The sequence below is a fragment of the Euprymna scolopes genome, chromosome 45 (genome assembly GCF_053919585.1).
Source record: "Euprymna scolopes isolate OS-2025 chromosome 45, ASM5391958v1, whole genome shotgun sequence".
Classification (NCBI taxonomy): domain Eukaryota; kingdom Metazoa; phylum Mollusca; class Cephalopoda; order Sepiida; family Sepiolidae; genus Euprymna; species Euprymna scolopes.
In genome coordinates, this window is record NC_136526.1 from 51,457,824 (window position 1) to 51,473,886 (window position 16,063).

A 16,063-nucleotide genomic window follows, 5' to 3' on the forward strand; every position below is an offset into this window, starting at 1 on the left:
TTAAGAGTACTGTCAAAGACGTGCAACTTCTGCACTCGATGCAGCGACTCACTTCTGTGGGACCAGATTGTAGAAGGTGTCTATAACCAGTTAACCAAACAGGATCTGCTAAAAATACAGAACCTCACTCTACAGAAGAATGTAGACGTATGCAGAGCGGCTTAAGTGGCCTCAGCTCACAGTCAAGGAATTGGACTAGATACAGCCCAGGTGATGAGGGTAGGTGAAGCCAATCGAGTGAAGGAACCAGTCTAAAAAGATACCTATTTTGTGGCTTCATACATGCACCAAAATGCAGCAGATGCCCAATGTATGGCAAATCATGCAGGCAATGAGAAGGGTCAATTCAATTTTAAGTATTCCAACAAATACGAAGAGACACAAATAAAGAGACACAACACAGGAATGAATGAAAGCTAGAAGTGTGTTGCATCTCATCGAGTACATCAACTGGACACATTATTATCAGAGAAGGATGAAAAATACACTTACTGGGTGAATGCGATAACTCCCTAAAGACAAAACAAGCAAAAGAAATCCAATGTCTATGATTCTAGATAAACAGTTGCTTTCCCTATTGATAAAGGGGCATCCATTAATACTCTCCCTGAAAACTTTGCAAAGAAGATGAAACCTTATAAAGGGATCTTATCAATGTGAAACAAATCTTTGATCTATATATATATTATTCCTTATTGGAATTATTTATTTTTGAGATGAGCATTTTATGTTAATTTTATTTTTATTTCGGACTATTAGTCTCATCTTATCTTTTTATTGGTGCACAACGTTTCGGCCAACTTCCTCTGGCCTTCGTCAGGTGGTAACCGCGACAGATAGGAACTTCGAATCTCCTAACTGCATTCTCAGCCATCACTGCCATCCGTAGTTGTTGTCGTCTCACCACATTTTTGACCAATTACCTCTGGCACGCTTTTGGGTGGGATTGAAACCGCTATCTTCAGACAATGATAGCAGTTTCAATCCCACCCAAAAGCGTGCCAGAGGTAATTGGTCAAAAATGTGGTGAGACGACAACAACTACGGATGGCAGTGATGGCTGAGAATGCAGTTAGGAGATTCAAAGTTCCTATCCGTCGCGGTTACCACCTGACGAAGGCCAGAGGAAGTTGGCCGAAACGTTGTGCACCAATAAAAAGATAAGATGAGACTAATAGTCCGAAATAAAAATAAAATTAAAATCTTTGATCTGGCGAAAAACTTTTTAAAAGAAACATAACAAACCAACTTGCTGGAAGAAGTAATATTCAAGGATTAAGATGACTGTCAACTACTGCTTTGGTCTGAAAGCGAATATACAAATAGGATTTGTGGAGATAGAACAGAATTTGTAAGTAGATCTCTATGAGACATGCAGGACTGGCGTTTCAATTGATGCTTTTGCCTTTTATTACTGCTTCAATTGCTCTTATTTTTGGCAGTTAAGTACTTCCCCCAGGCTCATAATTTGGAAATCCTCAATAGAGTCAGCAATATTCATTATAATCCTGCAATTCCTGAGGTGATGATTTTTATATGCTAGGTGATAGTATTATAGGACTAAGATTCTGCTGTTTATAAATAAGCATATACTGTTATTGAGAAGCCACTTGATTAAGGAGATCCTGATCGTGACGTAGATTTATGATGGGGTTTATAGAATGAGAATTTTGGCTTGATCCAAGTGCAAATAATGTAATTTTGAATGTACATGTATATTGGTCAAAGATGAGAATTTTAGTGGATTTTATCAGTATATTTTTTTTGGTTCCTATGACAGTGCTTTTTCTGATACCATATTGTCTTACCAAAAATACGTCCATAGCATAATACTTGTGGCATATCAAATTATCTTAACAAAACTCATCTAATACATCCATAGTATTATATTTGTGGCAAATTGTACAGAAATAGGGGTCTAAATATTTCTCTTGCATGTTCAACTAAAGAATATTTCTATCCTGATCTCTGCTTGTTTTTGTTTTGCTTGTGCATATTTCATAGCCCATGATTCCTGGGGGGTGTTGGATGGCTTCAGGAGACAGCACACTATTTTTAAATATTTGGTTCTGGTTCCCTTCAAATGGATAGTATCCTTGTGTCAGGGTGTCTTTACAGACCAAGCTTCGAGTTCAATTTCATTTGTTCATGAAATGCTGAGCTGCATGTTTCACACAAAAATCTTTTCATCAGTGTTCGCATATGAAATTGAAACTTTGAGAAATCATCAAACACTATTAAAGAATAAACAAATATAGCAGTGAGAACACGCTAATCGAATGGTGCCTGGTGCATTGTATTAGTAGGAGCAGATGTAAAATGACTATCTATTAATCTCGATTATGTTACAGTATAGCATCCACCTAAATTTATAACACACAAACTATTTATTTTGCACACAAATTAAAACAGAATAAAAATACTCATTTCCTAACCAATATCAATAAGTTAATTAGTTTACATCTAATTAGTCACTTTTCAGAGTATATTTACAAATAGTAACTGTTACTTAGAAATATTGCATTACATTTTGGTAAAAGTAAAAACAAATAACAGGAAAAATAGAAATATGAATATACAAAACTACACTTGCTACAAATTATGAGAGAGATTATTTTATTTTCATGATTTTTTTTTTACACAGTGATCACCACTTATCAAGGCCAGGAAGCCACTCAGGGATAAGGGTTATTGCAAGTACATTACATTAGTGTGGAGATTTGCTGAAGTGTTTACTTAAGGGGGCGGTTCATTAGGAATTTGTTAACATTGGACTTGAAGACATCCAAGTTGTAGTCCGGAGGGAAGCAGGCAGACGGAACAGAGTTCCACAGGCGTGCAGTTCTAAGAAAGAAGCTTTGTTCATGGAATCCGCATTTTGATTTAGGCACAGATATAGATAGAGTGGGGGAAATTTTTCACAGTGGATTAAGTATAAAAGTAAAATTAAGATATATGATTTTAGCAGTCATCTTTTCCTCTCATTAAATAAATAAAGTATTTGTGCTGATATATACGAAAGGTTCTTTACAGTTTTATTTAACTTGTATACAACAAAAAGTTTACTAAAACATTTTCTTCATTAAAAACAGTTTTCAAGTTTGCATTAATTTTATTATGATGTCAGGTCAGATATCAATCTATTATATTTGTTTTTAACATATACAACATTTTTATTAAATCATTTGTTTTTAACACAAGGCTCTATGGGCAAATTTATCTTTGACAACTAATAAATAAATATTTTCATTTACTAGCCCAATGGAAACATTACTAGCCAAACCCACATGATTTTTAGAATATGACATCTTCATTCTGTGACGAATATGTACATCATAAAGATGTTCCTGTACATTTTTAAATAAGTGTAATTCTAAATATACAATTAATTTTATGCTGATACTTGAAGTATAAATATTCTGTTTTCTTTAGATTGTTTTTAAACAGACTTCATTAAAAAAGGAGTATATTGTTCTATTAAACTTTATTTATAATTTAACTTTATTCATTTAAAAAAAAATTGAAAAAATATTTTTCACTCAGGAGGTGAGTTGTGGAAGATTATCTGTGAAAGAAATACAATCGCCAAAAGATAAGTGTTTCATTATATCTTGTCGCCACTTTGAAAAAACACTCGCAAATGTGACTGCTTCACTCGCAATGTAGAGCCCTGTAACATGTTTTTCTAAGAATCCTATCTTAATATTAAAACAGGAGGTTCAGGATCAAATTTGTGTCTTTTAAGTAAAATTTTGACCTATTTTGTATCAATTAACCAGATATATTCGTCAGGTAATTTTTATATATATTTTCATAATGGAATAATTAGGCGTTACTAAAATCTCAGAAGTTTTGTTGCAATAGAGAAAACATGTTCACGATATTTTGATTTCTATCATATAATTTTTTTTCAATTTATGGTAGTACATCTAAGACAGTAAACGACCAAGTTCTCTCCAATTCTCTCTCTTCTGATCTTGAGCACGTAGTACAATGGGGAAAGGAGTGGCTGGTTACTTTTAATCCATCTAAAACCAAGCTTCTCTCTTTACATCATCAACATTCTAATCCACATTTGTCATCAATTGAAATGAATGGCTCTCGTCTTCAGGAGGCCTCAAGTTTTGACAAGCTTCTGGGCTTGACCATTACTCCTGATCTTAAATGGAACACATATATCAAATCTGTTGCCAAGGCCGCTGGAAAAATGGTGGGATCTTTCTATCGATCCAGTAGATATCTCACTGCTGATGCTATTCTCTATCTATATAAGAGCCAGGTACGTCCAAGGATGGAATACTGTTGCCACATCTGGGCAGGAGCTGCTAGAAAGGACTTGTCCTGCCTTGATAGAGTTCAAAATAGACTTCGTAGCCTCGTAGGAGATGTCCTTTTCTCCTCCTTGCAACCTCTATCTCACAGAAGAGATGTTGCGAGTTTGTCTCTGATGTATCGTTATTTTCATGGAAAGTGTTCAACTGAGCTTCAATCTATGGTCCCCCCTCGCCAAACTTTCACAAGAAACACTCGTCTAGCTGTAAGCACTATCAATAATTTCCCCCACTCTTTATCTGTGCCTAAACCTAAACGTAGATTCCATGAACAAAGCTTTTTTATTAGAACTGCACGCCTGTGGAATTGTCTTCCGTTTTCCTGCTTTCCGGCTGACTACAATATGGTTGTGTTCAAGTCTAAAGTAAATAAGTTCTTGATGAGCCGTTCCATATAAGTTATTAAATTTACCAAATTTTCATTACTAATGATTACTATATTGACCAATTTCTACTGTACACTCTTTAACCCTTATCCTTGAGTGGCCTCTGGGTCTTGATAATGTGGTGATGCCTTTGTAAAAAAAAAAAAAAAAAATATGCTTTCATCATATTCAATTTTCACATAAAAAAATTTATTTCAATAGAATATTAGTCTATAAGTATTCTGAAACATTGGATTTCATTGAAAATGAAACATTACGTATTTCACAAGTAAATAATTCAGTTATGGATTAAAACGATCCTAACACTACTTGAACATATACTTTCAATTCACTCTGTACATGTTTCTGTGTAATACTGCAGAATAATGTTGTTTGCGTGTTATGTTGGAAATAGTGCAAAAATATTGCTTGCATGTTATGTTGGAAATAATGCAAATGATTTAGAGAATATAATTACAATATGGGTTTGATAATAAATATTTTATTCTTTGCAAAAGTATACAGAAATTATCATACAAGTAGGCTGTAGAGTATCATGTCAGATGAGTTGTTTCGTTGTGAAAGTAGATCTACACATCCTGCAAACCTATGGGTTTTCTCTTTTAAAGTTGTGTTAATTTTGGGTTATAAGCTGGAATGGGACAGTCCTACCAGCTACCAAAATTCTCACACTTTTATTGACTCCAGCCGAGCCTTCCTTTCAGGATTCTAGTTGTCCCCCTTAAGTGTAATTGCCTGGATCTCTTTGCACTTGATTCGCCAGGAATACTGGTTAAATAAACTTTAAAGTTCTTCTTTATAAGCTCTGAAGCACCTATAATCATTGGGATGATTTATATCTTCCTAAAATTCCAGTTTCTCTTCATATCACTCATTAGTTTCTCTCTTTCAGCCCTGTTCCCACCTCCATCATTAGGACACTCATTTCAACCAAGGCTGCCACTTTCTGTAGTATGTGTTTGCATGTAAAAACATATGGCTTTTTGTATAAAAAAAGAGTCACATACTTCACAAGAACATGGTTTTTCTGTGGTATGTATTTGCATATATCGCAACATATATATTTTCTATGTAAAAAAAGCCACATACTTTACAAGAATATCGTTTCTCTCTAGTATGTGTTCGCATGTGTTCTAAACATTACGTTTTTCAGCAAAACAGGAGCTGCTTTTTTCACAAGAATATGGTTTCTCTCTTTTTTGTTTTATTTTACTTCAGTCGCAGTTCTCAGAAATCAAAGGGCCCACAACCAGGGGCTAACACTTGAACTCTATATGAGATACATAGATATTCGAATGTTCCATTAAAGTTCTTTATCTCTCAAACACTGAGTTAGTAAAGAAGTTCAGAACATAATTTTCCTCTCCCCAATTAACCATTTTTATACGTTGTAGTATATCTGTCATGTTGGTCTTTTGGTCTTACTGGATTCCAGGACAAGACTTTATCTAGTCTGGTGGAGTATCCAGCTTCGTGCTATTACTTGAGGTAACATCACTTGGAGAAGGTGCACCATTCCTTGTAAAAGCTATTTGGGCAGCAAATACTATGTGATTTTGAATATTTTGTCAGGGTTTACTTCTATGGAAAAAAGTGTTCTCATGCCAGGTTGTTCTGACAAACCCCTGTACAGAGAGACCTTAGACACTCGAGAACAATGGCTAGTAGGCATTGCATATGTTGTAACACTTTGTTTCTGTCTCAAACAAAACCCACAATGTTTTTTTCTGAAATGTGTTTGCATATCCCATGAGATATAATATTTTTTTATAAAAGAATATGGTTTTTAGCTTTTTTTATAAAAGAATATGGTTTTTAGCTTTTTAAAATAAAAAAAATTCTTATCAGCTTGCTCAAACATTCACCTGCTAACTCAGATATTCCAACCAAGAGTTCTTTTTTAAGATTCTGGCTGTTCCTTTAAATGCAATTGTTTAAATCTCTCTTACCCTTGTTTACAAGGTATAGTTAAGTTTTGAAATTCTTTTTCATGAGGTTAATTCCTTATATAATGACATGAATGATAGACATCTGCTTTGGGGACGACTAAGTTGTTTTTTTTCTTTTTCTTGTCCCATATCACTATGTCAAGTTTTATGGCTCCTTTTAGTATGTGTATGTAGTGATTGAAAAATCATAGTAAAAGTATCTAATTTCTTTCTTGTACATGCTCCTAGGATTTGCTGCTGCATTTGTTATTAAGCTTTTTGCAGATCGTCCAGTGGAGATATTTACACACTCTGTTGTGTTGGCTTGTATAATTGCTGTGCTCCAGCCAAACCTTACAGTTACATGTCAAATGGCTCTCACTCTCTACTTCTGTGTGGCAGAACCTACACCTACTGTCTTTGCTTAAGCCACTCAGTTTCTCCAGTATGTATTCGCATATGTGGTAACATATAAGATGTTTTTGTGAAAGATGAACTACATCATTGAGGTTTCTCTCCAGTATGTGTTCGCATATGTTCAAACATATATTGTTTCCGTGTAAAAGAAGAGCCACATTCTTCACAAGAATATGGTTTCTCTCCAGTATGTATTAGCATATGTTGTAACATATGCTGTCTCTGTGTAAAAGAAGAGCCACATTCTTCACAAGAATATGGTTTCTCTCCAGTATGTGTTCTTACATGTCGTGACAAATGTTGCTTCTGTGCAAATGATGAGTTACATACTTCACAAGAATATGGTTTCTCTCCAGTGTGTGTTTGTATATGTTGCAACATATTTCGTTTCTGAGCAAATGAAGAGCCGCATATTTCACAAGAATATGGTTTCTCTCCAGTATGCGTTCTCATATGTCGTGACAAATGTTGCTTTTGTGCGAAGGAGGAGCCACATACTATACAAGAATATGGCTTCTCTCCAGTATGTGTTCGCATATGTTTCAACATATTTCGTTTCTGTGTAAAAGAAAAACCACATACTTCACAAGAAAACGGTTTCTCTCCAGTATGTGTTCGCATATGTTGCAACATATTTCGTTTCTCAGTAAAAAAAGAACCACATATTTCACAAGAATATGGTTTCTCTCCAGTATGTGTTCGCATATGTCGCAACATACTTTGTCTTTGTGTAAAAGAAGAATCACATACTATACAAGAATATGGTTTTTCTCCAGTATGTGTTCGCATGTGTTGCAACATATTCCGTTTCTGTGTAAAAGAAGAACCACATACTTCACAAGAATGTCGTTTCTCTCCAGTATGCATTTGAGCTATAGTTGACAAAAAATGTTTTGTTTAATATTCATAAAACTAGAATGTTCTAGTTTTCTTATTTAAGTCAATGGAGAAAAAGTGTTTACATATAAAAATATTTTTTATAACATTTCCACATTTAAGATCACTAAGATAATCTAGATTCATTCAAATCCAAAGATACTTGTTTTTGACGTGAATTGGATTCTGGAAAATTAAAAAAATTTACAGATAAATTTTATAAAAATTATTTTATATATTTCATGTAAAATAGAAACAATTGAAAATATTTTTAAATGCAACGTCATATTTTATACATTTAAACATTTTAAATTATTTCATAAGTTCAAGAGAATCAAATATTTAATTTTAATTACTCAATTTTTTATTAAGATGAGTTCTTATATAAATATTTAGTAAGGTAATAAGACTTTTTTCCTGTTTAAGGTGGTAATGAGTATATATGGAAGTCTTGAAAACTATGAGGGTTCAAGGAAGACTTGAAAGAAATTATGCTTGAAGGAGTTCTCTGCATACATTAAGCTGAAAAACTGAAGTGAGTAGAATGTGTTACATATACACCAATAAAATGTGGTAATTTTCAAGTATGAGCAATTAGGTTGTGTAAGTTTTGATGCTGTTGAAACCAGGCAGACAACTTGAGGTAAGCTCAAATTTCCCCACAAAACCAAATTCTCAAATAGGGATCATCTGTTATATATACAGTAACCAGGGTTATATAGACAAAGACTGCTAGATGGAACAAGTGTTTAAAGTTCACAACATAAATTACAAAGGAATAATTCACTTTGCTGCAAATCCAGCCATTCACAACCAGGCTGCTCACTATAAGATCAATTTTAATCATTGAAAAAAAATTTTGGAGGGTTTGACATTTTACTAATATTTGTTACATTCAGAAATTCGGGGCTACTGCATCTGATTGAATCTGGTGAGATTAAATGAATTCAGGTGTAATCAAACCCAAACCAACGTTTCATTAGTTAATGACTCACATCTGCAGGTCGATTGAGGGAAGATTTAGCAAAATTTAGACTATAATTATTTATTATATACTTAATTATTTATTGTATATTATTTATGTTTAATTATTTACATGTAATTGTTTATATTTTATTATAATATATTAAATTATTTAAAATATATTTAATAATTTATAGAAGATTATTTATAATGTATTTCATTATTGATAATATATTAAATTAATTATTTATATATAATTATTTATATCTTATTATTCATGAAATATTTATTTATAATATATTTACTTATTTTTAATGAATTATGTCTCATGTATTTAATTATTTATAATATAAGTAATTATTTATAATAAATTAAATTATTTGTGATATATTTAATTATGTAAAATATATTAACTTATTTAAAATGTTTAATTATTTATATTCCATTATTAAAAAATATTTTATTATTTATAAAATATTTAATTATGTATATTCAATTTTTTTCACATTGTACTCATGTATTAATAATACAATTAGATTATTTATATTAACTTATAATAGAATTAAATTATTTATATTCAATTATTTATATATAATATACTCAATTAGTGATAAAATATTTATGATATTGTTAATTTTTTATAATGTATTTTATAATTTACAATATTTTGAATTATTTATTTAAAGATTTATATTTAATTATTTATTATATATTGATTAATTTATTAGATATTTTATTATAATATATTTAATTATTTATGATATCTTTGATTATTTGTATTTAATTTTTTACTACGTATTTTGTAATTTATTATAAATTTAATTTATTATTACATATTTACAATTTATTAGGAAATTTATTATTATATTTAATTATTTATTATCTTTTTAATGATTATAATATATTAATTTATTATTGTTTCTTCAATAATTAATATTTTATGATTTATATTTAAAATTTATGATATACTTTATTTTTATAATATATTTAATATTTTACTTTTGATTATTTATAATAAATTTACATATTAATACTTAATTTTTTATAATATATTTAATTATTTTTTTATAATAAATTTAAACATTAATATCTAATTTTTTATAATATATTAAAGTTTTTACTTTTAATAATTTATAATATATTTAATTATTTATCACATGTTTCATTATTGATATCAATTTTTTACAAAGGAATTAATGATTTAAAATAAATTTTAACTATTTATAATGTATTTAATTATATTTTTATATATTAATTTTTTTATATGTTTAATTAGTTATAATATATTTGATAATTTATAATACTTTTAATAATTGATAAATTTAATTATTTGTATTTAATATTTCAGATATTTTTAAATATTTATATTTTGTTATAATATATTTCAAATTTATTTATATTTAATTATTTGTAATATACTTTATTATTCATGTAATATTTTATTATTTGTTATATATTTAATTGTTTATATTTAATTATCTATAAATATTGATTAATTTATAAGATATTTGATTATTTACATTATACTTAATATATTTATATTACATTTAATTATTTATATTTACTTATTTCTTAATTATTTAATAATTTATAATATAATCGATTATTTATATTTAAAATTATTTGTATTTATTATTTTTTATTTTAAATTATTTATAATTTATAAATATTAATTTTTTATAATAAATTAAAGTATTAAGAAAAAATAGAATTATAATACATTTAATTTTTTATAAGAAATGAATCAAATAATGATAAAAATATAATTTTTTATAAGAATTTAATCATAGGATAAATAATCTTAAATAGATTTAATCAGTTTAAATATATCTATTTATGATGTATTTAATAATTCATAATATATTTAATTACATATTATATATATAAATTAATTTTTATATATTGAATTAGTTATAATAGATTTATTTATTTAGTATTTAACTAGTTTTAACAACTTAATTATTTATAATGTATTTAATAATTTATCATGTAGTTTATAATTTATAATATAGTAAATTATTTATAATATATGTTATTTTGATATATTAAATTATTAATTATATATTGATAAATTTATTTTATATTTTAATATTTAGACTAAATTATTTATTATATATTAAATTATTTTTAATATATATAAATTATTTATAATATATTTCATTATTTTTAGTTAAGTATTTATTATATATTTCATTATTAATGTTAAATTATTTATAATATATTTAATTATTTGTAATGTATTTCAATATTTGAAATGCATGTAATTATTTCTATTTATTATTTTTACATATATAAATATTTCATTATTTATAATATCTTTTCTACAGTTATTGGGTATTTAGTAATTTTTATTTAATTAGTTATGATTTTTTAAATTATTTATGATATATTCATTTGTTATATATTTAATTATATGAATTTTTTATTTATTGTACATTTCATAAATTACAAGATATTGAATTATTTTTAGTATATTCAAATATTTATGTTGAATTGTTTATTACATTTTTACTTGCTTATAATATATTTAATAATTCATAGTGATATTTAGTTTTTTTAAATATATTTATTTATTTATAATATATATATATATTTAATTACAAATAATATATTAAATTATTTATATTTAATTATTCATTATAAAGTGAATTATTTATAAATAAGTTAATTAGTTTTAATATATATATATATAATTATTTGTAATGTATTACATAATACATTTTAAAATATATTTAGTATATTTTTCTTTATTTATATTTTTATCATTTCTAATGTTTCTTAATTTATAATATATTTAATTATTTTTATTAGACTTAATTCATTATAGTAGATTAAATTATTTATGACATATTTTATAAGTGTTAATATATTTACTTATATGTATTTATGAGTTATTTTATAATTTATATATCAAATGATTTATAATATATTTGATTATGTTTAATAGATTTAATTATTATTAATAGTTTTTTATTTATAATAGAATTATTTACATTTTTTAAAACTAGTTTTAATTATTCATAATGTGTTTATTAATTTATAATATATTTAGTCATTAATATTATATTTAATCATGTATATTTAATAATTTATAATACTTTTAATTATTTATAAAAGATTTAATTATTTAGATTATATTTAATTAGTGTTAATATATTTAATCATTTATTATGTATTATATAACTATTTATGTATTTCATAATTTATAATACATTTAATTGTTTCTAATATATTTTATTATTTATAATACATTTATTTCTAATATATTTTATTATTTATAATACATTTATTTCTAATATATTTTATTATATATATATATTTAATTATAATATATTTACTGATTTATATTTATCTGTTTATAATAGATTTATTTTTTATTGTATATTTAATTGTAATACGTTTAATTATTCATAATGTATTTACTAAATTATAATATTAATGATTAATAATTTATTTAATTATTTATTATATATTTAATTATTCATAATATATTTAATTAATTATAATATATTTCATTGTTTATACAGGGTGGCCAAAAGTCACTGACCCATTTTAATCTTAGATAACTCTTTTATTTCTAAATATTTTTTTTTAATTTCTTGATATTTTTAAAATTTTTGCAGATCCTGAAAATAAATTATGGAAGAATTCAGTATCGCCCAGCGTACAAAAATTGTACAATTTTACTATCAAAATCAAGACTCAATAATTCAAACCCAAAGGGCTTATCGAAGACATTTCAATGTGAGAGATGCACCTATTGTGAGGATACCTAAAGGAAAAATTATTTGCCAACAAGCCCATATCTTAAAAAGAGCTAAAAACAAAAACATCATTAGAGAAATAAGGCCAGAAACTTTGTAAAAGGTTATGGCAGAAGTAATTAAAAGAGCTCAAATTTTTGAAGCAGAAAAGGGAAGGCATTTGCAGGATGTTATTTTTCACATGTAACAATACAAGTTTCTTAAGCTTACTAAAGTAAAATAAAGTTTATCGCCTTTATTTTATGATGCTAAAATTTCATGCATATAACTGTTAAAATAAAAGAGGTATTTAAAATTAAAATGGGTCAGTGACTTTTCGCCCACCCAGTATATTTAATTGTTTATAATATATTTAATTATTTATAATATATTTAATTATAATATATTTTATCGTCTATAGTATATATTATTTATTTGGAAATTTATGTTTAATTCCTCGTGTTTATGACACTTTTTATTTTGCACAAAATAATTTTTCATTTTGTTTCATTGTACAATTTCATTTCTCATCTATTTTTCTTGTTTTAGTATATTTTTAATAAATTTTATAGGTATACTTTTTTTTTACATTTTCTTTTTTAATTGCATACATTATTGTAATTTCTGTATGATTATTCTAAAAATATAAAAATAAAAGGCGAGAATAAAATTTAAAGAATATATTGTGCTAAATGTTATGGAAAATATAAAATTAAATGTTGCAATTATAAAGGAAACATGGGGTTTGTATTACTGTACACATAGATTCGAAAAAGTTGTCAAAAAACAAATATATAACAAATAAATGTTATCAAAGGCAAGATAAGTTACTTTTCTACTGAACTTGATATATTTTTGTGTTTTTATTCAATGTAACATATTTATTCAGCTCGAAAAACATACAGTGTTTACCGATGTATTCTAAAATTCAAGATGGCGTCTCACACCCTCTTTAACACCGTAAGTATGGAAAAAGGTGTTATAAATAAAAAACTACACAAAATACTATTAAAAACTCGCCAAATATATGTCAACCTATATCACGGTAACATATATTGAGCGAGTTTTTAACAGTATTTTATCCGTTTTTTTATTTATAACATCTTTTCCCAAACTTACCGTGTTAAAGAGAGAATCAGACGCCATCTTGAATGTTCCAATACATCGGTAAACACCGTATGATTTTCAAGCTGAATAAACATGTTACATTGAATAAAAACACGAAAAATATAGCCAGTTTGGTAGAAAAGTAACTTATCTTGCCTTTGATAACATTTATTTGTTATATATTTGTTTTTTGACAACTTTTTCGAATCTATGTGTACAGTAATACAAACCCGAAACATGTTTATTTCACCATTTCAAAAATGAAAATCATATTTAAAGTACAAACATATTTGATTATAATTTTTCCAATATATGTTTAAATTTAAAAAAAAAAACAATGGCTTCAAACGTTGACAATGTGTGTAGGGTTCAATTTAACGGTGTTATAAATAAAAAACCGGATAAAATACTGTTAAAAACTCGCTCAATATATGTTACCGTGACATAGGTTGACATATATTCGGTGGGTTTTTAATAGTATTTTTTATAGTTTTTTTATTTATAACACCTTTTCCCAAACTTACCGTGTTAAAGAGAGAATCAGACGCCATCTTGAATTTTTCAATACATCGGTAAACACTGTATGTTTTTTGAGCTGAATAAATATGTTACATTGAATAAAAACACGAAAAATATATCCAGTTTGGTAGAAAAGTAACTTATCTTGCCTTTGATAACATTTATTTGTTATATATTTGTTTTTTGACGACTTTTTCGAATCTATGTGTACAGTAATACAAACCCAAAAATACTTACACATTAAAGCTGGCTTTTTTCTTTAAATATCACGAACAACTCCTGAGTTTTCTGATATATGCAGTTCAGTTTTTCTGGAATAAATCTGTAAAATAAAAAATTAATTAGGGGTTTACAAAATAAGCGGATGTAGTGAGTTTTGATTTTTATTAGTAAAATAATTTATTCTCGTACGTTTTTATTTGAATATAGATGTAATAACAATGAATTAATGTAATAATAATATAACATATAAATGTAATAACATTAAAATATATAAATCTAATATAAATCTAAGGTAAGTAATATTAAAAACCCACTGATTATATGTCAGTCTATATCACGGTAACATATATTGAACGAGTTTCTAACAGTATTTTGTCTATTTTTTATTTTTTATTCCTTTTTCCAAACTTACCGTGTCAAAGAGAGAGTTGGGCGCCATTTTTAATTTTCCAATACATCAGTAAACACTATGTTTTTCGAGCTGAATAAACATGTTACATTAAATAAGAAGACAAAAAATTTATCCAGTTAGGTAGAAAAGTAACTTATCTTGCCTTTAATAACATTTATTTGTTATATATTTGTTTTTTGACAAATTTTGTGAATCTATGTGTATAGAAATACAAAATAGACGATTGTATAAAATCATCGCATTTGTTTACAGTAACTCTTATCGGTTACAAAGTAACGTTCACTTAAAGTATACGTCATCTAAGCACTAGGTGTATCAGAAAGTGGTAAAATCCATTGAAAGCGGTCGGTGGTTCTATGAGAAAATAAAGCTGTGTACGCATTATAAATGTTTCTTTTCTGTGTCTTATGTTATACATTAGTACATTAGGGGTCATTTTGAGTTAAAAGTTTATTTACTGCATCCATCTGAACTAGAGAAATCATGACTTAAATGTGTATGTCTCGTCTAAATAACTAATGATGAATATCTAATATGGCCGACTTCAGAAGATGTTCTGAAGATGAGACAGGTGATCAAAAAGTCAGATCGAGCATACCGGAAAATGAAATGAGACCAAATTAACAACTCGGAAATTCTTAAAGAAACAATTTAAACAAATTTTATTTTCTACTTATGTAGAATAAATTCAACAACAACAGACATGAAAAATAATTTTAATTATTTCGAAAGAAATTTTGGCCTTTTTTTTTTAATATTTTGGCTTGAACTTTGTGCTTTTCTGATTATTTAAAAACATTAGAAACACTTCATACATTAGGAAGGCACTTAAACCATAAAAATAACGGTAACATAAGTGCATAAGTACCAATATTGTTTGTTTTGTTTTGTTTGTTTGTTAAATCTGACTAAAAAATATTAAAAATAAAAAATAATCCGAAAACTGCAGAGTTCAAGCCAAATTGAAATTTTTATTTTTTACGTTTGAAAAAAAGTTGTTAAAGCAAAACCAGTCGTTTTCTCGTCGAGTAAGTTTTTTTTTTTTATTCAAGAAAATAAAAGCTACTCCTTTTTGTTTATCGTTACAAGTGCTAATCTGAACTTGCACCAATTTTCTTTTTAATAATTACCTATAACTATAATCTCTGGCAAAAAAAAA

At 26.8% G+C, this 16,063-nt stretch overlaps 1 protein-coding gene across 1 annotated transcript in view; it reads right to left on the reverse strand.

The window, feature by feature from the left end:
- Positions 1-16,063, reverse strand: part of LOC145269186 (uncharacterized) — an 87,024-nt gene that overhangs the window by 69,996 nt on the left and 965 nt on the right. The window contains exons 2-3 of the mRNA XM_080124799.1: positions 14,508-14,592; positions 7,149-8,124 (exon numbers count right to left, since the gene is read on the reverse strand). Of these exons, the coding sequence (XP_079980925.1) occupies positions 7,149-7,929 (781 nt within the window). The 5' untranslated portion in view covers positions 7,930-8,124; positions 14,508-14,592. The remainder of the gene's footprint in view (positions 1-7,148; positions 8,125-14,507; positions 14,593-16,063) is intronic.